This window comes from Numenius arquata, chromosome 15 (assembly GCF_964106895.1).
Source record: "Numenius arquata chromosome 15, bNumArq3.hap1.1, whole genome shotgun sequence".
NCBI classification, from domain to species: Eukaryota; Metazoa; Chordata; class Aves; order Charadriiformes; family Scolopacidae; genus Numenius; species Numenius arquata.
The window spans coordinates 2,345,009-2,367,890 of record NC_133590.1 but is presented as its reverse complement, the minus strand read 5'-3'; the positions used below and the strand labels follow the sequence as shown (position 1 = coordinate 2,367,890).

The window sequence follows — 22,882 nt, the reverse complement described above, 5'->3', positions numbered from 1 at the left end:
ATGGATGTGTTTTTAGGCAGTATTCAGGATGCTGGGGTGAATCACTGCCCCAGGCTCCGTCAGCTGCCTCATCCAGTTGCTCAGCTGTTTTCCCACATAGCTGCTATTCATTTCCCATCTGAAAGCTGGGAAATAGCTTGAAACAACATAAGGCTGCCCTTTCCCAAGGACCCATCAGCTCCTACCTCTGTTCTCAGCATAGAACCAACAACTTTGCTGTTACCTGTCTTTAAATGCCACGTCCTAACAAGGGACACCTGGTCCCAAGCCCTGCCTCACACAGCAGCATCTCCTAACAAGGCGATGACACCCCTGGAGGGACTGATCAAGTTCTCCCTGCCCTCAGCCCCTTCCCCAAGGGCCTGCCCCGGGGTGGAACTAAGCAGAGACTATTTTTTGACTCTCTCGGGTTCAGCCACCGCCCTGCCCCATAGCTACCGGCAGCGATCGCTGGACGAATATATTCCCATTTGGCATGAAAAGGCTACGGTGGGATATGAGGGCTGAGTAAGCCTCACAGCACCCTTTCCCCCCCCCGTCATCCCTACCCGTCACCCTGGGGAGAGGGACCCCATCCATGGCTTACAGCATCCCTGTGCCAGGAGAGGGCATGTCGAGTCTGGGGATGGCATCACCCGAAATAGCAACCAGCCCAGCAGAGTTCACAGGGGATAGGATACACAGGGGATAGGACATACTGGGAACGGTGGGTTAGAGGGGAAAAGCGCACTCAGGCCCGTTCATTCTGCTGTACGCAGACCTGGGCGACTGACAGTAAGTCAAAAAGGTCCCGGGGGAGTCATAGGCTTTGGAAAGAGCAGACTTGCAGCTTTCCCAGTCCCATGATGGCAATTCCCCCTGTAGCCAGAGCCCGTTATTTTAAGATGCTTGGGTCAGGCAGCTCTTCGCATTGAGCTTTCAGTTCCTGGACCACAGACTATGTAATGCTAGAGGTGTCACTGTCCCACATCAGGTACCTTATTCTGTTGTTCTGCTGGTTTCTTACCCGCTTCTTTTTCCCTCTTTATTTTCCTTCAAGCCATTTTTTCCCAGGCTCGGGAAAGGCTGCACTTTTCCAAGGATCCGTGACTGCCCATCAGTTCACGTCCCTAAAAAAACCCTTTCCAGTCCATACCTACCTCTTCAAGGTGGTAGCCGACCATCTACCTGTTAGCTCAGCCTTAAATGACACATCCTAACAAGGGCCACCTGTTCCCAAGCTCGGGTTCACCCAGCAGCATCTCATGACAAGCTGAAAACACACGAGTCGCACTCCCGAGACCCAACACACTTGGTGTAAGACCCTGTTAGCCTAAAGCCTCTTAGCAGGGGAAAGACTCTACTTACAGGACTATTGATACCACGGCCAGGCTGTCTGGGGACCCTGGCCTGCTCAGCACGCACCCTGTCCCCCGTGCAACCTGCCAGAGCACCCGTGCAGAGCACCCTGCAGCTACAGCACCCCAAAAAAAGGCTGCCAACCCTCTGCAGAGGCCCTCAGCCCCTATTCCCCCCCCCCGAGAGCTGACAGATGCAAAGACGTAACGGTGGTGTGCATAGCGACTGTGGTTAGATTTTATTGGTTTTTTTTGTTGGTTTTTTTTTTTTTTTTTAACCCATATTATTGTTATAATACAAAATATACAGACTGGAGATGCCAAGCGGGTTGTGGGTCACCATGCCCCGGGGCGGGGGGGGGAGGGGGGTCACATCATGCGACCTGCAGCGTGAGGGAGGAGGCGGCATCTGCTCCACGTGGTGGGGGGCGGTGGGTACCCCAGGGAGGCTGGGAGGAGGGAGGGAAGGAGACGGGAGGGGTAAGGGTCGGGATACCTGCCCTCCCACCCTTGGGAGACTGCAAGTGGGAGCTCAGCCCCAGGGCAAACCCAAGGAACAGGACTGTGAGATGAACGATGTGTCGGATGAACCTAAAAAACGCATCATGTCTGCACGAGCTGGGCCAGGGACAGTCCTGCTGGGGAGCAGCCCTGTACCTTTGGCTCAGGGCCCTGGGAGGGGGATTCTAATGGCTCCAACACCAGGGGCTCAGCCTGGGTCTGGTCCAGCATGGCTACTGGCCTTGCTCACCTCTTCCCCATTGATCCCGGATGCCGCAGCTCAAGCCAGCCCCGACTGCCCTTGGCTGCTAAGGATGCGGAGGCTGGAGCAGCAGAGCCAGGGGCTGCCAGGGCTGGGTACATTCCCAAGGCCTGTGGGATTGCACAGAGGGGCTTCTGGGGTTGGCATGGGGTCATTAGCCCATGGGCATCACTGTCCCAGCTACGACTCGGAGGGGTATGTGGGCAGGACAGGTCTGCCTGCACCTCCAAGGAGCTGGTGGTGCCAAAGATGTGGGGAGCCCCAGGGTGCTGGCTCCATCCCTGGGGTCCCCGGGGAGGCTCCCTCATGGCCGTGGCAGGAGAAGAGACTGAGCCCACCTGCCCCGAGGTGACCCTCCAGCCCACCGGCAACAACTCCTGTCTGACCCCAGCCTCGACTTTCTCCCCGAGGAGCTGCCAGCTCAGCCGTGCCCCCAGCACAGGGCTACCCCTGCGGGGACAATTCTCTGCCCCATTGCTCACTCCCTGGCCCGCCCAGGCAGCGGGTGGGCTGGGATGGGCCAGGGCACAGGAGCTGGGGAAGGTCAGCAGCAAATGATGCTGTGTGGCAATGAAGCCCAAAGGCTGGGGTGGCCGCCAGAGCTCAGCACACCTCCCTCCTCCATATGTCCCATATCCTGGCTGCCGTGTCCTCAGAGAGGGGTGGGAAAGGTGTCCCTCCATTGGAGCCTCAAAGTGGTTCCCTGAGGTCCCCTGTGTGCCAGCACCCCAAACTTGAGGGACAGGGGCTGAGGTTGCAGCTCTTCCAGCCCAGCATCCTCCATCCTGGGGGACCACTGCCACAAGAAGACACCTCGGGGTGCCTTTAGTCTCCCCTCTCCCCATGTCAGGATGAATCTTCTAGGTCTAAGTGTCTCCCCCCCCCAGGATCAGGGACTGCTGCCCACAGCTCATGCAGCAATGAGCCCCGAGTGCCTGTGCAGCTGCCTTCTCCAGGCACAGCTCCTCTGCCCACCCACCAGCCCAGGGGCTGGGCAAGGAGGGTGGCCAGTGGCTCATGGCTGACATGCTGGCCACACTTCCCATGGCAGGGCATGGCCAGGACAGGGGAGGAAGCTGAGGTGCTGGCGCCTGTTGCAAGACTTTATTGGTTTCTAGACAGCGTCGCTGGAGGGTTTGGGCTGGAGCCAGTGCTGGAGGCTCCCGGGGCTGGGGAGGGTCAGGGGTGAGGGAACCATGGCTGCACGGAGTGCTGTGCACAGGGGAAGCCTCTGTCACAGCCCGAGGCTGCGGATTCCCTGCCGGGAACGGGTGCAGGGAGGTCCATCTGGGCCAAACGCTCGCCCCGTGACAGCTGTGCCCATGCTTCGATGTCCAGGAGCACCTGCTTGTGGTCCCCCGAGGAAAATGGAGCCAGCCCAGTGGGAAAGGAAGATCCTGGCACCGACCACATCTCTGGGAAGGGAGGCTCCTTCCCGCGGGGGTGTCTGTGCAGCTGGCAGAGAGGAGGCTCGAAGGAAAAGTCAAGAGAAAAAGCAGGTTCTGGGCCTGGTGGCAGGAGAGCTCGGCTGGAGGCAGGTCCGGGAGCTAAATCACATTGTCAAAGAGCTGCATGGACCGCATAATGTTCTCATCCTGCAGGGAGGAGGTGGGGAGCAGGTGAGTTGGGCACAGAGCAGTAATGTGGGCAGTTCCCCAAACCTGGCTTTACCCTCATGCAGCTCTGACCCATGGGACAAGAGCCCCAGGGATTGCAGCCCGCTTCCAAGTCCTACGGGGGGGCACAGCTCTCCTCATCTCTACAGGGATGCCAGCAGAAATGCAGTTCCCAAAGCAGAGTCACAGCCTTGCCCCTTGGAGCCCTGCCTTCACCCCCTCTCTGCGGTGAGGGCAGCGAGTGGACAGAGGTCCCCAAGGGCCAGGGAGGTAGCCCAGCCCCAGAGCAGAGCTGCTGGTGACTTTACCTTCTGGCAGGACTCCAGGAACTCCTCGATTGTCACCACACCGTCTTTGTTTCGGTCCATTTTCTGCAGACAAACACAGCACAGAGAGCATGGCAGGGACAGCCCCAGCCCCAGAGAGAGCCCAGCACCCCTGCTCCAGCCATCCTCAAGCACCCAGCAGGACCAGGATGGCCTTTTCTCTCCCTGGCTGCAGCATAGCCCTGCTTCATCCCCAGTGCGGGTTTTCTCCTGCACCATGCCAGGTTTTGGGCAGTCACTGGCGCCGTGCTGGAGCTCTGCTTCCCCAGGATATGCTTGGCTCACCTGGAAGAAGTTCTCCACGTGCTCCCGAGGTGCTTCCTCCCGCATGGCCGGGTAGGTGTATTTGCCCATCATGTCGTAGATGGACTTCATGATGTCCAGCATTTCCTGGAGGGAAGGGGGTTGCAGGGTCAACATGGGGCTCTGCCTCTGTCTAGTCTCCAACCCGCACCCTTCCGGCGATGCTCCTGAAGGACCTGTGGGTGCTCGCACATGTTCCTGCTGGCTTCGTGCATGGTGTGGGGCCATGCGTGTGCGCCTGCTGGTATGATAGAACCCCAAAGCAGCACACCTCCCATCCACCATCCACCCCACAGACACACCAGTGCTGGGGGGCAGGAGGTTCCTGTTTGCAAAGCTGAGCTCAGTAAATACTGACACCTCCCCAGCTCTACTCCAGAGCTCAGCCAATGCCCTTGAGTCCTGCCCTCATCCCTGCTGGGCACAGACCTGCACTGGCCCTAGGGACCAGCCCAGAGCTCCCCCATCCCACCTCTTTGGTGATGCAGCCATCTTTGTTCAGGTCGTAGAGGTTGAAGGCCCAGTTCAGGCGATCATCAATGGTGCCTCGCAGGATGATGGACAGCCCAGACACAAAGTCCTGCAAGGATGGACAAGGCAGGCCGGTGGGACTTACAGCCACAAAGGGTCTCACAGACACAGAGGGCACAGCCTTTCTTGTCCCTCCCACAGAAGAGCTCAGCCCCAAAGCAGATGTGCCCCAGAGCTGGGCTGACACGGGAAACCTTGAGTATCAAAAAGAGCCTGGGGAAAACTGATTGCTTGTCCCCAGATATGTCCCACACTAGTCCTTTGGGTCACAGCACCCAAGAGGACAGTGTGCATCAGGACCTGGTGTTCAGCCAAAGCCTGAACAAGACTCAGCCATGGCTGTGCCTGCCCGTCTGGGTACCTACAAGACACTAGCCAGAAAATACAGGAAGCCCTCTTTTTTGTTGTTTTTCACTGTTTTTCCACCACCTCTGAGAATTTAATAAATGCTACCAGCCCTTGCGAAGCTCTCTGTCCATCTGCAACAGGAACACTGCTCAGCGCAGCCCATGGTACCTGAATGGACGTGCCCTCTCTGCCCCACTGCCATCCCCTCCTCGGCCACAGCTCACCTCGAAGCTGACGGAGCCGTCGTGGTCAGTGTCAAAGGCGTTGAAGAGGAAGGTAGCATACGTGCTGGAGTCTGGGGGGAGGCAGACAGTGTGAGGGGGTGTTGTGTGACTCCTCACTCCAAGGAGGCACCACTGAGGGGCATGGGGATGGGGACAGGCACTCACCTCCCTGTGGGAAGAACTGTGAGTAGATCTGCTTGAAGTTTTCTTCATTGACGATGCCGCTCGGGCACTCCTGCCAGGGCAAGCCACAGCATCACCTCCACATTGCAAAGAAGGGCTGAGCATCCCCCTAAATCCCTGTGGCCCCCTTGCCCCAGCCACCAGACCTGTGCTGCCTGGTGGGGCAGCAAGTCTGTGTGGAGCATCTCCCTTATTTTGTGGGCTACACCCCTTGCTGGAGGGGGTCTGCATCCCAGGCACCCAAGGAGCGGGCTTTCTGCACCCAAGGGATGGAGCACAGGATCAAACCTCCACAGAGAGCTACCTGGAGGTGGAATCAGGCCGTAGCCTGATAGAATCTTCAACCCCAAGATCCTGAAAGCCTTTGCAAACCCCAGGCACCACTGGGTGCAAAGCATCCTCCAAGCTGGATGTGGCAGCGAAAGCAGGGCTAGCAAAGCTGGTCAAGGGGTACTCACATTCTTGAAGCCTCGGTACAGGACCTGCAGCTCTTTGCGGGTGAACTTGGTCTGCTCCTGGAGCTGCTCCAGCCCCTCGGGGCGGTGACATACGGTGGAGAGCTCAAACTCATCCTCAACGCTGTCTGCAAGGAACCCAGGGGAAGAGAGGGCGGCTGAGGCCAGCACCGTCCTGCCTGCCCTGCTGTGCCAGGGGGCAGGAGAGGCACCTTGCACAGCACACCCCATCCAGGGTGACACATTTTTGGGGTGCCCTGCTCAGCCAGATTTGGACATATGCCAGCAGGGGACACTCGGAGACATCCTGGGGGCAGACCAGTGGCCAACACTGGGCAACAGTCCCCCCAGCCTCTGGTACAGCCCAGACTGAGCAGAAAGGGGGTGCGAAACTCCCCACAGTGCTGAGAGCCCCCCTACCTGCCCTTCTCCTCCCCCTGGCACAGGCATCTGCCCTGTGGAGCCAAGACCCTAGACATCCCACAGGTCTGTGCTGCACTGGAGCTCGTGTCCAGCAGGAGAGCTGCCTCCCAGAACCCCCAGCCCCAAAGGCCCCCCCAGCCTTGTCTAGACCCTGTCCTGCCCCTTGTACTCCCCCTTAATCTATGGCTTCTCCCCACTGTCTGGCAAGCTGCACAACCTCAGCCTGCAGGAGCCAGCACCCCAGACCCCACTGCAACCAAAAGGGGCTGTGGCCCCGCAGCAGGTACCCCCCTTCCCCCCTAGTGGGGCAGCTCAGCCCCTGCCCCTCCATACTCACCTCTTCTCCCAGGGGGGGGATCAGCTTGCACCACGGGGCAGGGGGAGACCCCAGCCAGGGGTTCGGACTCACCGAGGGGCCAAGCGTACCCGGTGCAGGGAGGGTAGGGGGCTCTGGGCAGCTCTGTGCTCAGCCCTTTTCACACACCCCCTCATCACACCTCCATCTCCAAACCAGAACCGAACTTTGAGCAACAACCCCCCCAGCCCTTAAACCAGCACCAGGAGGCTCCCACTGCCCCAAGCCAGCTCCAAAGCGGGTCTCCCTGCTGCGCATCCTGTGGGAGCCGCTCCGGGGAGCTGGAGAGGAGGGAAAACCAGCCTGGAAGCAGGCGAGGACAGAGGCAGGTGTAGAGCCCATCGGATTCGGACCCCTCTGGGACAGGGCTGATCCTGACAGCCTGACCCCCCAGCGCAGGGGGTGGCAGAGGCGTCCCTGTCCCACGGGCAGGGCCAGGGCGGAGGGCAGGCAGCAGCACCGCCGGGGACACACACACACAAAGGCAAGAAGAAGCACTTGCTTTCGCTGAGCGAGGGGATGGATTTGGGCCGGCAGCAGGGTAGCAGTTTGAGGAATCGCTGCTTCAGCGCTTTTTTAGTTTGGCCCGGCGGGTTGCCTGGAAGAAAGAAGGAGTCACCAAGCAGAAGAAGAGTTAACAGAGCAGCGGCCCCCCGGACCCGGTGGGCAGCAGGGTTGGGCACCCGGCACAGGGCGAGTGGGGCCGGGGGCAGCACATGCAGCACCACGCAGGAGGAGCAGGAAGGCAAAGCCCAGCCCAGGCTCTGCTCAGCCTTTCTGCTTCCTCACAGGACAAACCCGGCACTGGAGTTTTCCTCCTTGGGAAGGATGCGGGTGACAAAGGGGCAACTCTGCTGGGCTACCCACACCCAGCACCTCTGCACCACCACCACCCCCCCTCCCCATCAGAGCACGCCAGGGTGCACTGGAGACACCCAGCAGCCCAGAGACCCAGGAGATGGCAGGGCTGGACCCTGCCCTTTAGCCATAAGGCCAAATACCTGCTCTCTAGGGACCCGACCCTCCCCGAGGGGCTGCGCAGGGCAGGATGGAGCCCAAGAAACAGCCTGCGGCTGGGCCAGGGCACTGCATCCCCCCCAGGAGCTTGGGGCCGGGTTTGATCCTGTTGGCACCCGATGGCTGAACGCGAAGCATGCACCGAACCCAGCCATGCAGCCCGGACTGCAGCATGCACCCCCGCCCCAGCATGGCACTGGGATCCAGGGCCCTACTTTGAGACAACCAGAAGGGGAACGGGGCTCAGGGCTTTGCCTCGGCCGGGCTATGGGGCAGGATGAGGGGCTCCCCATGTCAGCTTGGCCTGTAGCCATCGCTTCAAGTGGCCCTGCATAAACAGCAAGTCCCCTCGCTGCACAGACCCACCACCACCACCACCTGTTTCCCCATCCGGACTCCAATGGCTTTGCTCAGCCCCATCTCTCCCTGCTGGCACTGCCCCATGGCTGCAGACCCTCTCCCTCCCTTCCCACAGTGCCTCAAGCCAGCAAACTCAGCGCAGGACGAATGCCGCAGGCGGGGAGGGGATGAAGGCCATGCTGGGCTCCAGCCCCCAAGGGGAGGCAGACAACAGCACAAGGCACCGATGGGATGAAAGGTGCAAAGTCCCTTTGAGGATCTGCTGTCCCGGTGTTTGCTCCAAGCCCCCTGGACATCTGCAGGCAGCAGGTCACAATGCCTGCGCATCCTGAGCCCTGGTTTCGGGGTTGTTTCTCTAGGGGGATAGCAGATGGGGCTTCTCTGGCAGCTTTCTCAGCCTTGTGGGGCTGAGCTGAGCCCTGGGTGCTGGGGAAACAGTGCTGTGTCCTACCCAGCTCCAGTGTCCAGAGGGGCAGCTGGGTCTGCAGGCAGCTCCATCACTCTGGGGCGACTGAGAACAGCTCCAGGAGGTCATTGTCCCAGCAGGACATCACACAAACCCACTGGGAGAGGGCAAACTTGTCCCTTGGGAAGTGGCATCCACAGCAGGGTGCCAGTGACATGCAAAGGAGTAGGGATGCAAGGATGCAACCCCTGGCATTTGTCACAGGGCAACAGAGGTAAGGGTGATGGTCAGGATCTTGGCGCTGGCAGCACAGCTGGCCCCTGTCTGCTCCGGGGTTTATGGGCAGGTGAGGAAAGAGGCTTTTTCCTTCCTAAAAGGGGGCATCAGTTGTGCATAAAACATGATTTTGGCCCAGCTACTTCTCCGGGGCTTTAATTAGCAGAGGGAAAGGGAAATTGCACCTTTCAGCCTTCCAAGGATGCCCTGGGGCCAGGTCCCTCCATCAGAGCCAAACTGTGGGAACAGACCTGGGAGGCAGGAGCAGCCCCTTCACCCAGGGGAAAGGGACGGGGCAGGCAGAGCAACAGCCAGCGCCAGAGTGATGGACCAGGGGAGGGAGCAGGGCAGGAGGGAAACCACACAGCGAGAGAGATGCAACAGAGAGTAAACTGTGGTTGGACTCACAGGGGCAGCAGGTATAGGCACGTGCAGTAGGTCAGGTCAGGTGCAAGTTACACTTTAGTTTGTTATAAAGAAGGAAAAAGAAAAAAAAAAAAAAAAATAAAGAACATGGGCGTTTTCTTAAGGAGAAAACTGAAGAGGGCCCAATTCCAGGGGCCCCGGGGCAGGGGAGGGAGCACGTTCAGCACATGCAGCTTAACAACAGGAGAGGGGTGACCAGGGCTAGGGTTTTGCTGTCCTGGCTTTGGTGCGCCTGAAGGTTCTGCTGGGGAGGACACGCTGTCCCCTTTCTGTCCCCCAGCATCTATACTGTGAGCAAGTCTGGGGACTCCCCCTCACTGGGAAGCAGCTCTGCTCAAAGACAGGGAAGCAGAGCCTGGCCACATACTGTCCCGCTGGGCACACGGGACACCCGCAGCACAAAGCCCTGTCCCTGCCAGTGACAGCTCTTTTTCCAGATGTCTCTCTGCCCTCCACCCGTCTGCAAGAGCCACCAAGTGGCTGGCACAAAACAAGCCACCAGAAAGGGCTGGCAGTGTTTTAGCTGCAGCAGGAGGTCTGCCGGGTTAAGTGGCCTGTCGCTTCCCATGCGTCACGCCACAGCCCAGCAACTTCAAAACACACACACACACACACACACACGCGCACACACACACACAAACAGAGCCTCCATCCTCAGGCAGTACCAAAAGGGAAAGGGATTTCCCATCCCCACCTCCACACGCTGTTGAAATGAATCCCAGAGATTGCTGAACACTGGCTCTGAAGGGACCCACAACGGGTAGATCCCAGGCACCAGCAGTGACCACCACCGGGATGGTGTATTGAGCCACCAGCAGCTGATGTGTCCTTTGGGGCTGGATCCAGCCAGTCCTGCCATGTCAGGGGGTTAGATGGTGCTGGGCTGACACCTCTCTTCCCAGGGAGGACCCAAGCCTGGGCTGCTCCCCGGTCTCCCCAGAGAGAAAGCAGGAGCTGGGCTCAGCTCAATGCATAATCATGTCCCTGCCCTCCCCACAGAGCCAGAGCCACCAGTGCCTTCCTAGTGACAGCTAGCTGGAGAGACCAAGCCACCCCTTCCACAACAACCTCCTGCTAGAAAAGATACTACAATAACAAACCAACAGGCAGTGCCAAAGCTACCCCCTCACCCTCAGTAACCTGTCAATAAATGCATCATCACGATGAGTGGAAGATGTGCACCCTACGATGGAGAGACACACACCTTCCCCCCCGAGTGTCCCTAGCTCAGCGCCTGGGCACAGCACCATTCCAGGACAGGAGCAGAGCACCAGCAGGCATGGCGTGCAGCTCCCACAGCCCCTGCTTGGCCCCGTGGGGCAACACCAGGTCAGTTGGGAGGTCAGGAGGAGCTGGTACTCCAGGGACGATCTGCCCCAGCACCCTGCAGTAGGAGCAGGGCTGAGGTGGCCAAAGGGAGCTGGGCAAGAGGACTCTCTGCCTTTTAACATACCCTGGCTGGGAAGCAGGAGGGCAAACCCCAGCCAAGGTAGGGGGACGAGCCAGAGGAAGGGGCAGGGCAGGCCCAGGGAAGCATGGGGAAGGGGTCAGCAGTTCCCAGAACATGATCTTTTCAGTAGAAGAGCCTCCATCCCCTTCCAGAGCATCACCTTTTCCTGGGAGGCCAGAGTCACATCCCCAAGCTCCCCCTGCCAGGCCATGGCTCTGGGTCCATCCAGGCAGCGACGCTGAGCCCAGCTGCCCCTACAACCTATGGCTCACGATCATCCCTGTGCAGGGCTCAGCTTTGAGCATGGTCCACCAGTCCCTGGCACTGCTCCCCCTCTGCAATACCCAGCCTTGGCCAGTGCCACCTCCTGCTCAGGGGGACCACAGCTTTCCAGGGTCTGCAATGAAGACCAGCAGGAGGAAGAGACAGCGAGCTCCCTCAGCCACCCTGGGGAGGGTCAGGATGGGTCCCGCCAGCAGCAGCTTTGCAAATGACCCTCATCAGTCAGCAGTGACAGAGCTGAGCATAGCCAGGGCCAAGGTGCCTGCAGCAGCCGCTGGGGCCAGACAGTCATCCATTAGGGGAATGAAATCAGAGCTGGCATCTCCGGGGCAGGGGATGGAGAGAGAGTCCCTGCCCTAGGGGTGGGACAGGGGCAGCCTCAGCCCGGACACCCAGAGCCAGCAGGGCTGAAGGAGCTGGGAGCAGCAAAGCCGCCGTGGAAGACCTGCAGTCCACAGGACAGTAGGGACTTAGGCTGGGATGCCGAGCAGGACCCAAAGGGAGATGGGGACATGGGCCAGAAGGGGCAGCAAAGCAAAGCGGGGCTAACAGTGGTGCTGTCCCCATTCCCAGCCAGTGCTTCCAGACAGCCTGGCTGTGCCCGGGGAAGATCTTGGAAGAATAATAATTTCTCAGGCCACACCACATATGAAATGTTACGAGAAAGGAACAGGATGGGATACGGGTACCAAGGGACAGTGGAGCTCAGGGGCTCCCCAAAAGGAGCAGGTGAGGCTGCAGGACCGGGACAGCCACGTGCTGCAAAAACTCACTTGCAGGGACACGTCCTGCCCTGTCCCCATCACCACCTCCATGGCAGGGACACCTCTACCCAAGAAATGCCACAGCAGAGCAGCAGCTCCTCTTGGCTGCAGGCAGTGTGTCCCACAAGAGAGCTGGTGCTCTGCATACCCATTACCCAGATGCCATCCACACCCTCCCCAGTAAGGCACATGTACAAAGCCTGGATAAGCCTCAGCCACAGCCCAGCCAGATCCCAGGCAGCTCAGGGAGATCCTCCATCACGAGGGGGTTGAAAACATCTCCTGGGCTCACTGGCCTCCTCCCCTCCCTCTGCCCAGCCACTAATTGCTCTCCTGATCACTCCTACCCGCACATCCTCCCCTCACAGCTCCCATCCCCAGATCTGGCTGTCCGAGGGGATGTGATCTGCAGCCCCTTCATCTGGCAGCATCCCCAACGCCAGCCAAAAGGCAAGGGGATGGGGGCAAAAAAACCCCACCCTAAATCGCACTCATGCAAAGTCTGTTGGCAGCTCTTGTCTGAGGCGGGACTGCCCATGGCAGAGCCGAGGAAGACAGCCAAAGCAGACAAGCCAGCTGCACCCTGCAGCTCCCTGCACTCCCGCCCTCGCCAGGCACAACCAACAGGTCCTGCATCCCTCACTCTGACACGTTCTGGGTCCTCTTGCCTGGCCACATCCAGCCTTGTCCTCAGCACCCACCTGCCAATACAGGGAGCTCAGCAGCCACGGCAGCCCCTTCCCTCCCCAACCATGGCACAACCCCACAGGGAGGGTAAAGGAGTTGGGGGCTCCAGCTCTTTTAGCCACGCTCCCCCCATAGCTTTCCCTGCTGTCACAGCAATTAGTGGCTTTCTCCTGCATGATGCTGCATTCCACATCCATCCCTCCCTGCCCCCAGCTCCCACCCCTCTCCCCAGACCCAGTCACCTGCAGCGCTTTTCCTCATCATCTGACAAAGCCCAGCTCCCTGCATTCCAATGCCCCCAGACTCCAACACCCCAGATAGTCCCAGGCCCCCAGCACCCCACACAGCTCTGCACCCCAATGCCTCCAGACCCAGACATCCCCCACCCTGATGCTCCCAGACACCCTAACTTTCTAGCATCCTGCACCCCAACACCCCACATCCCAGTGCCCCCAGATATTCCCACCCCAATGTCCCTGATACCCCTGCACCCCAGTGCTCTCCAAGCACCCCAACGTTCCCAAACACCCCCAGACCCCAATCTCCAGATGCACTCACTTCCCCAGCTCCCTGCACCCTAATGCCACCAGACGCCCCCCACCAGTGACCTGCTAAAATGCCCCAGAATACATAAATCCTTCCAAACCTCCCCCAAGCACCCTGAAGCCTCTGGGACAGGAGGTGAGGAGCACCCCCACCACAACAACTCCATCCCATTGCAACCCCATCCCTTTCCCCGTCCCACCTCCCTTGGCCAGGTCGATGATGCCCAGGGCATGGAGCAGCTTGAGGCTGGAGCAGAGCAGCAGGATGATGCCCACCGTTTGCAGCCCCTGCAGGTCCCAGGGTACCCCAGCAACCGACATCCCCCAGACGTGCAGCCCCAGCAGGCAGCTGGTCTGGCAGCAACAGACCCAGCAAGGGAGGAGAGGGGAGGGCAGGGGAGGAGAGACCTGCCTTGGCCCTCCCTCTTCCCGCCCCGGCACCCTCAGGGGTCCCTCGGGGCACACAGGCTGCAGGGGAACAGAGAGCCCATGCATGTGCCCAAGGGTCTTAGGGACCAGCTCTCACCCCTGGGGCACCCCATTGTTGTCACCTGCACCAACACAGTCTGGGACGGGCACCCCGCAGCCCTGGAAAGCTTTGGAGGGGTGCAGAGCTGGCATCAATGTGTGCGTGGAGGAGGCTCAGCTGCCCCCAACTCCCACCCCAACAGTACCGTGTAGCAGCACCGACCCTGGAGCTCAATCACTCACTGTCCCCCAGGACACTGCTGCCACCCAGTCCAGGGACCAGCCCTGCCCAGGACAGCACCTCTGCCCCATCCCAGACCACCAAACCCGACCCTGAGCGGTGCCCCATCCTGCACGCACCCACAGCACGGCAGGACTCGCTCCGAGCCACAGAGCTCAGCCTGGTCTGCTTATCACCTCCACAGAGACCTGCCACCCTCACCTCTTCCCCTCCTCACCTCCCGGGGGAACACCTCCGCCTCTCCGCACCAGCAAGGAAGTCACAGCCACCTGCAAGATCCGTGGCACGCGGAGGAGCCGCGGCTGGGGGCTGCCAGCCCTGGGTACCTCGCTTGCTGGTGGAGGGAAACGTGCTTCATTCCACTCCGGGGTGCTGCCTGGAGGGAGGGTGGCCAGCAGGGAGGGGTGGCCAGTACGGCAGGGTGGCCAGTACGGCAGGGTGGCGGCTCCCAGCAATCCACCCGATGTGCTGCCTCGTGGGCAGCAGTGGTAATTAGAAAGTCTCTTTGAGCCGTTTTTCTATGCATCTCTTACCTAAAAGCTGCTTCTGATTTGGCCACCCCCTGCTCCAGCGACACAGCAAGCCCCAGGGCAGTCGCCCACAGGGAATGAGACATTTTTCTGCACCCCTGGGAGGGGATGCTGCAGCCAAGAACATCCCATGCAGATGTCCCAGCATGGGACATCCTGCTGCCTGCGCTCCGGGGACCACAACCCCACAGAGCCCTGGCCAGGGCACCTCTAATCCCACCCGTGCCCAGTCCTGGGGTCTAATCCTGCCCCTCACAGGGGAGAGGTGAAGGAGACCCTGTTGAACTCTCACAGCACCTGCAGCCCAACACAACCCTATGCTAGAGAACCCCAGGCCAGCTTCAAACTGGCCTCTCCCATTGGGTGCCAAGCTTTCATCCCCCAGCAGTGGAGCAGGGCTGCAAAGAAAGGCTGCCCCGACAGGTTCCCTTACTCCCTGGCTATATTACTTTTTCTCCAGCCTGCGATTTTCTCACCTCCCTGTGGTTGAGCAATCTCCCTGCCCCTCCATCCACTGGCTCAGAGCCCGTCTCTGGGGCAGGATGGGGCAGAGTGGGGTCCCTGCTCCGTCCAGCCAGGTCCCCTTGCTCCCCTCTCCAGGCACATCAGCAACAGAAAGAACAAGCCAGGCCAGAGGGAACTGGGAGGGAAGCAATGTGAAAAGTGATTAACACGAGGCCGGAGGCAGAAGAGATTCAACAAGCTAATTAGTCTGGCTGGGCTTGAGCGGGATGTGACACCACGCAGTGGCAGAGTCAGCAGGGTGCATGCCACGGGCACAGCAGTCCTCGGGGAGCTCAGTGCTGGGAGAGCTGCCCTGCCCTGGCCCCAGCCATGGGGGTCACAGCCAAGGGCCAAGGACTCAGGGCCAAGTCCCCTTCTCCAGGCAGGGTGAGATAGCGCAGCCCATCCTGTGCCCACAGCGATGACCAGGGCTGATGTCCCTGGGTGCGGAACATGTAGAAGATACCCCAAAGAGGGGAGCGTAGAGTCCCCAGGAGACCACCTTCTCTAAGATTCCAGCACTGGCCCAGCTACCTCAGTGTGTAAGGCTATGCCGGGATCCAAATCCAGACCCTGGCCATGACTACCATACACCTCTGCCCCTTCCCCTCCCACTTTGCAAGCCTTCACCATAAGCCAGCAGCTCTCTTCCGATTCAGCCACCAGACTCTGCCCAGCCCTACAGCCAGCTTGAGAAAGGAAAGGCAAGGGTTAAACCCGCTGTGCCTGGGGAAATCCCTGGTGCACCCCAGCCCAGGGAACCCCAAACCTCAACCTGGAGCAGCTGCAGCTGTCCCAGGCTGGATGTCAATTCTCCGAGACCTACCCCACCCGCAGCCAGCTCGCTTTGACCTCTTGGGTCTGTCAAACCCACCAGGCTGGATGATGCCCTGAGCCCGGGGAACCCTGGCATCGCTCCCCGAAGGGCCGGTCCCTCCTGCAGCCAAGATGAGGCGCTCCTGCCAAAGGGGTTCCTGGAAAGCAGGGCTTGGCTCGGGGCTTCACTCTCACCAGCGCCGCAAGGATGCTCATTTTCTCCCCTGTCCAGAGGGACGTCACCCTGAGCCAGGCACCAGGAGGTGGCCACGCTGCTTGCTGCCACCACCCTCCCTCTTGGCATCCTTTAGGGTGCCGGTGGCACTCAGGCAGGCTGCTGCCCCTCCTGTTTCTCCCCAGACTCTGGAGGGCTTTGGCACCCTCTCCAGCCCCGCTTCCCCCTCCACATCCTCAGCTCTGGGGCAACAGCAGCAGCCTCCCGGGGAAGGCAGGGATCAACACAACCCGTGGCAAGGACTCTCCAAGACACCCCCAATCCTGTCTGCCCTATGCATGGACTCTGACCCGGACAAGGCAGGGACAGCCCTGCCAGCCCCAGGCAGGCACCAATTATCATGCCGATAGCAATCTGCAGCTTCATCTAATATTCATCTGAGGCGGCTCTCCCGTCTTTTACCTCCTGTCCACCCCCACCCCTCCTCCCAGCCAGGGACTGATCGCTCCGTGCTGAATTATTGATGCTGCACTTCAAGAGCCAAAATCGATAGCGTTCCTCTCTGCCTGCCCCCTCCTGAGCGCTTGGCTGAAGTGGGCTCTTGGCAAGGGGCTGGGAGCCCCCCAGGCAGCTCGGCAGCGTATGTGTGGCTCTGCCAGGAGATGTTCAGGGCACAAGGCAGTGGTGGGGTTGACATGGCCCGTCAGTGATCAACCAGCTGGTAAACAACACCAGCTCCGGCATCGATCGCCCCGGAGCACAGAGCACCCATGGGAGATGCTCTGACGCTGCTGCCAGACAGCAGCTCTGGCCATGCCACCAAGGCTGCACGGGATCCAAGGGGAGACAGTGCCAAGGGGACATGGCAAGAGGGTGCAGACAACCAGCACTCCCATCCAAGCCCTTGCTCAGAGGAGGACCAGCTCCAAATGGAGGACGGGTTGCTCGGGGCCTCATCCAGCTGAGTTTGGGAACCCACCAAGCCTGGAGTTCCTGCTGCAAGGTGCTCCCACTGAACCCTTCCCCAGGGCTAGGGCATTTTTCTGGTCTCCTCTGGAGATGCTCAATCACCAGACCATCACTGTGGAGGCACAACACCTCCCGGCACAGACCATCCCCAGAACACCACCAGCACAGCTTGGGCAGAGAGACAGCCACAGGCAGAGGACCATCAGGGATGGGGCAGGGAGAGTGTGGGGTGGCAGCTGGGGCAGGGGAAGCGCCGCAGGCTGTATCGATGTCTCCAGAGCGGGTGACGGGGCCTCATGTCCATTAGCAGACCCGAGCCATTAGTGTACAGTTTCAAGCTCTTTGTGGTCCCCTGGGCTGCCACTGCTGGCCCAGGCACGGCTGGTAAACAAGCCCCGGAGGGGACTCAGCATTTCCCAGCCCCAGACACTGCCTGGGACCTTCCCTGGAGAGCAAAGTCTCCTACCTGCTGCCTCCTGAGCCAAAGAGGGGAAGGGGGGGTGACCCACGCAACAGCATCTCACCCCCATCCTAACATGCAACCACTTACCCACAGGACACCCCATACAGTGCCTAGGGCTCCGCTCAACCTCAGCTGATTTCTGCCCCTTGAGCAACACCTTTCCCTGCTTCCAGGCACCTTTTGGCGATGGGAGCAATTGCTGCCAATCCAGGGCACCTGGGTCCCTCTCCCACCACCGCAGCTGGGCCGAATCTCCAGCCAGGCCAGGGGGACCCACAGCTCCCCAGAGTGGGGATGTGGGTGGAGGGGGACAAGGCAGGCTGTGCCTTCCCATGCCGCACGGTGACACCATGTCCTCCTGGGGATGAGAGAGGACTAGTGTCAAGGCTGGTCCTTCATGGGAGACAGTCATGCCACTATCCATCCCAGTTCCCTCTGGAGGGGTGCTGGCTGACGGGTACAAGGCTGAACCCAGGACACCCCATCTCCAACCTCATGCCCTGGCCCAGGCCATAACAAAGTCACTTGCAGGGGGACAAGGAGTGTGCCCCAGGGAAGGAGCAGCCACACAGGCCAAGGGGTGGCCCTTGCCTTGTCCTGCACCCCTCAGCAGGGTCGCTACAGGGGCTGGGGGGGTCTCTGCCTCTCCCCTCTCCACTGCCACTGGGAGCCAGCGTGCTGCAGAGCACCCACAATCTGTGCCACCAACTTTGGTCCAAGCTTTGAGCAGCTGCAAGGGGAAGCAGAAGCAAAGGGAAGAGGGGAAAGCAGGGTCTGGGGGAAGCACAGCCCACCCCCAAATCACCAGCAGAACTGGGGAGGGGAGGTGCAATCCAGGCACAGTCAGCACAGCCACCCCTGTGGCTCACAGGCTGGATACTTGGCACTTAGCTCAGCTCCTGCCTCAGTTTCCCTCCTGGCGTCATCCACCTAGGAGCGCTGCTGCTGGAGCACAGGGACAAAGCAAGCAGTTAAGCAGCGACAAAAGCTTCCACTCACCATGTTTTCCTGTCCTGCAAGCAGGTTCACAGGGCCAGGGGAAGTGATCCCCCGGTCTGTCCCCTTCCTGCCCACTCGCAGGCAGAGCTGTCCCACGGGTGCGAGAGACAGCGCTGCAGAATGAACACGGAGCATTCCGGGGCACCACTGGACCAGGAAAACTGCCTGTCACCTCCTCAACACCCAGAGCCCGGCAGGCTGCAGCATCCTTCAGATGGGTGTCTGAAGGCAATGGCAGGGGCTGGGCAGGGCTGGGGGGACCTTTCACACAACCATCACCCCTGGGAGTCGAGGGAGCATCTGGCCAAGTGGTCCTGACCTCCATCCCACCATGCACAGAGTCCCCTGAGCAGATCTGGGCTCCACCAAGCATGCCCCACACACACCACTCAGCACCTCGCATGGTCCCTGCCCAGCTGGGCAGCACCTCATGTGTCCCCCCACCCTGCCCAAGGGCCATGGGGGGGCTCTGGGAAGACCCAAGAGCAAGGAGTGCAGCAGGGACCCATCCTGCCCAGGCCCAGGGTGCTCAGCAGGCTGGTGGAGTCTGACAGCTCACATTTGTGCTGTTTAGGGTGAGGTGACCACAGACCCTGGGGACACGTTGTTCCTGTAAAGGTGCTGGAAAACACCCTGGTGCCCATTTGCACGCTCGCACACAGTCCCGGTCTGTGGCACTCCAGCACACACCAAAATCACCACCGTGCAGCAGACACCCTGCCAGCCCTGTCCCCTCCCCGTGTCCCCAGTCACTGGGACCTTGCAAGGATCAGACAGGACAGACACCCCGCTCCTCGCACCAGGACCTCCCTGCTCGCCCCTATGAGCAGCAGATGGACACCGTGTCTCAGGACTCTCCCATGGATGCAGCACCCTCAGAGCATCCTTGGGGGCAGCTCTGGCCACCCACCGGCTGCCTCCCGTGTTCCCAGAGGAGCCAGCACCGCCCACGCCCGTTACCTTCCAAGGACACTGGCTCGAAGAGGCCAAATTGCTCCAGCACCTTGACGAAGAGGACCAAGACCACCAGCACCGCGATCATCTCAAGGCCTTCCAGGTTCATGGTGGGGGTGTCTCATGGCCCCACACCTCCCCACCTCCCTCCCCACTGCTGTCCTGGAGCCCCCTCACCCCAGCGCTGTGACTGCTGGACCACGCATCCCCAGGGACCCCTGCTGCTGTCCCCGAGGGGGGATCAGCTGTCACCTCTCTACTCAGGGGCACCTGCCATCAGCCATGGGCGAGCAAGGCGTCAGCGTGGGGCTGTAGCAGGCAGCTCGAGGAGCCGACGGCCAAGAGCCCAGGCGGAGCAGGGCCGTGCCTGCAAGTAAGAGAGGAGAGAGAGGCCAAGCGGAGGGAGGCGTGGGGGGGGTGGCGGGGATGGGGGGGCAGGAGGCATGCCCTCCCATTCCAATGACACCACCTCTATCGATTTGCTTAATGCAGTTGCTAAGGAAACGGGCCACAGATATTAAAAGGCACTCAGTTCCCCGGGGGGGGACGACACGGCGAGGGGACAGGACGCTGGGCACTGGCTAAACATCCAGGATGGGGATGACTCAGACTTGTCCTCTGTGCCCCACAAGCATGCCTGCCCCCTGGGGATGACCGTGGCTGAACACCCCAAGGTCCCCCTAATTCTCTCCAGGGGAGGGTCTGGGGCAACAGGTCCAGCTGCCCCATTTCCGAGCTGGCAGATGAGTCTGGCCATCTCACTGGGAGAGCCAAGAGGAGACAGGGAGCAGGGCTGGGGGAAAGGGCCGGGAGTGGGGGCTGTGGTGTAGGATGCCTGAGACACTGCCAGATCCGGAGGCAGCGCAGCAACAGGCAGGAGAGGAGGGGACGTAGGGACTGGGCATGCAGGGGGACCAAGGGACCCAGCCAAGGTCACGCAGCAGCTGGAGACAGAGGGCGAACCCAGGCGTCCGTGTGCCTCGAGCACACATCCATACACAGCCAGCGGGGCTATATTTAGCTCCTATGCTTTTTTTTTTTTTTAACAGCATCCTAGCCCTTGCCTGGCTGCTCGATCACAGGCCACAGGGATCACGGGGGAGTCAGGCACCTGCCGGTCCCTGCCTCCATCACCAGGGCTCAGCACCCCTTGGGGTGCATGGCTGCCCCTAGGGACACCACTGGCACTGCCCATCCCTGGATGGACAAGTCCCACATAAGGCACGACGCAAGACCAGTCCCAAGTCCAGCACCAGTGTGGCAGGCAGGGAGCAGGTTTGTCCCCATGTCACCACTGCTCCCCACACCGCTTTGTCCCGTCCCCCCCCACCCAGGAACAAGACCATCCGCCCCAGGTACAGATGGGGTGGCCATGTCCAGGCTATAGGGCAGACCCCTGCCCAGCTCTAGGGCCCTATTGCCCCCACAAAGGGCCCTGCAGACAGGACAGGGGCAGAAAGCCCCTTCTCATAGAATCATAGAATTTTTCTCTGTGTTATGTTTGTGCTGGGGGGAAATATGTCACCAGGGGAAGAAACGTCACCCTGGGACACCTGTGGGAGGAAGGGGATGTCGGAGGTGCTGGATGATGCTGGCAAGAGCTCCCAGAAGGGCTGCTCCACACCAACCCCCCCAGGCCAGGACCCCCAACCAGGTCCCGATTCCCAGCCCAGGAGGCTGCAAGTTTGTCCCCTGGCAGGGGACGGAGAAGGCTGGTGGCTCAGTCCCAGGCCACGGCATGGCCAGGCTATTTAGCAGCGCCGTGCCACCAGGGTCAGCATCTCCTCCCTGCCTGGGGCACGCTCCCAAGGCTCTGACACCAGCAGAAGATGCCAGCGATGCATCAGAGGCAGCTTGGGGAGAGAGATGAAAGTCCTCCCCGGGGAAACATCCCTCAGGCTGGAAGTTTTCAGACCTGACATTTCCTTTTCTTGAAACGAGATGAGTTTCCAGGCACTGAGCCTGGATTTTACCCAGCTGGCTCCCGGCTTTGCCCCCACCCCAAGCCTGTCCCTTTGGGGACGGGGCGGTGCAGGCCTGTTGCACTCTCAGAGGAAAGTTTCCCACTGATGCCAACTGCATTTTTAAAGCTTTTTTTTTCTTGCTGAGCCCCAGTTGCAACGCACCATCTCCTCAAGCCTCCAGCTGCTCCCAGGGCCCATGCCTGTCCCACATGCCATGAGGCTATTTATGCAACCTAATTTTGGCCAGACAGAGCGGTGGAGGAGTCCTTCCAGCCTTGTCCCAGCAAAGAGGGTTTGGGGAAGCTCCTCTGCAAAGCGAACCTGCTCAGCCCATGGGAGCGGACCGTTGTCAGCCCCTCGTGCGTCTCTACCGGCACCGTGGGACACTGGGGCCAGAGGGTACAGGGGCAGGTAAGCCCCTGAGTGACAGCTTCCCCAGCTGCCCTTGTGCCCATCCCGTGCCAGCCGGCCTCCCCGGCAGAGCAGTGATAAATCACTGCCGGCCACCATGTCAGGATTACTCATTACTGTTAATAAAAGCCCTCCGCTGTTCGCTGCCAGCACGACGCAGGATCCTGCTAGGACCAGCATAGGCACCTGGTGCCAGTCCCGTGTCCCGGTGCCACACACCATGCCAGAGCCCAGCTCCCAGCACCCCCAAATTCACCAGGGCTGCTTGCCGAGAGCACGTCCCCTCCCACTGAGGGCAGGTCCAGGTGGGTTGGGGGTGTCAGAGTACCACCCCCTCGGCTTACCCACATCCCCATGGATGCTCCTCCATCTGGAGCTGCCCCCAGGATGGAGGAGACACATGGGACCACACGTGAGGCTTCGCCCATGGAGCCAGACCCACAGTCGCCTTGCAAGGGATGCTTGAAAGGCCATCCAAAACATATGCACCCAGACAGAAATGCGACAGGGCTTTGCCGCCCATCCCACCAAGAGGTATCACTCCTGGGGGTGGCTTCTCACCCCTGCAGCCAGCCAGCATTGGGCCACACCGTGGGAAGAGCCATGAGGCCCTGGCTGAGCCGTGCAGGGAGAGGTCACACCGATGGATGGAGAAATGCACACCCCAGGCAGGAGAGGGCCGGCACGTCCCCAGACAAGTGGCACAAGCGCCACCTCTTCTACCCTGCCCCTTGCCTTGGGGGGGTCTCTGGCAGAGCCCCAAGCACACACATCCCACTGTAGCGGGGTTTAGAGAAACCTTTCACTGGGGAAACCAGTACGCCCACCACGTCCCAGAGCTCCCCAACACACCAGCTGAGAAGCAAAGATGTAGGTCATGCCCAAAGGGACCAAGAGCCCCAAAATGCATGTTGAAGTCCCAGCATCAGCACCGGGCACTCCCCACAGAGTGGGAGGCACCGGGGAGCCTGTCTACAACCCCGTCCCACAGCAAGGGACAGTGGTACCCGGTCACCAGCAGCACGGCAAAGCCAGATGCCCCAGGAGCAGCCCTGGGCACTGCTACGGCTCAGCCGTGGTTGCCACCGGCTGCTCTCACACACAGCGGAGAGGACCAGGGCCAGGACGAACAAATAAAGTCATTGAGGAGGAGATGGAGGTGCCCCAGACAGGCAGACAGGGGGGTCCCCAATCCCCCTCTCCCACACCAAGCACCCGGTTCGCCTCGCCACCTGGCTTGTGGAAGGGTACAGGATGGGCCAGTGTCACCCTGTCCCCCTCTGTCCCCAACCCCGTACCTTCGATGCCGCT

The 22,882-nt window shown here is 60.5% G+C and overlaps 1 protein-coding gene across 5 annotated transcripts in view; it reads right to left on the bottom strand.

Annotated features, from left to right (window-relative positions):
- Positions 1-3,189: 3,189 nt before the first annotated feature.
- KCNIP2 (potassium voltage-gated channel interacting protein 2) overlaps positions 3,190-22,882 on the bottom strand; it is a 45,436-nt gene continuing 25,743 nt past the window's right edge. For 2 of the 5 annotated variants that reach the window (XM_074159191.1, XM_074159189.1), the window contains exons 2-9: positions 7,367-7,462; positions 6,090-6,214; positions 5,614-5,683; positions 5,449-5,519; positions 4,818-4,925; positions 4,328-4,432; positions 4,025-4,087; positions 3,190-3,695 (exon numbers count right to left, since the gene is read on the bottom strand). In XM_074159191.1, the coding sequence (XP_074015292.1) occupies positions 3,648-3,695; positions 4,025-4,087; positions 4,328-4,432; positions 4,818-4,925; positions 5,449-5,519; positions 5,614-5,683; positions 6,090-6,214; positions 7,367-7,462 (686 nt within the window). In that variant the 3' untranslated portion in view covers positions 3,190-3,647. Of the gene's footprint in view, positions 3,696-4,024; positions 4,088-4,327; positions 4,433-4,817; positions 4,926-5,448; positions 5,520-5,613; positions 5,684-6,089; positions 6,262-7,362; positions 7,463-19,202; positions 19,306-22,882 lie in introns of those variants that run through there. The other 3 variants (XM_074159188.1, XM_074159192.1, XM_074159193.1) reach the window with 3 other exon arrangements.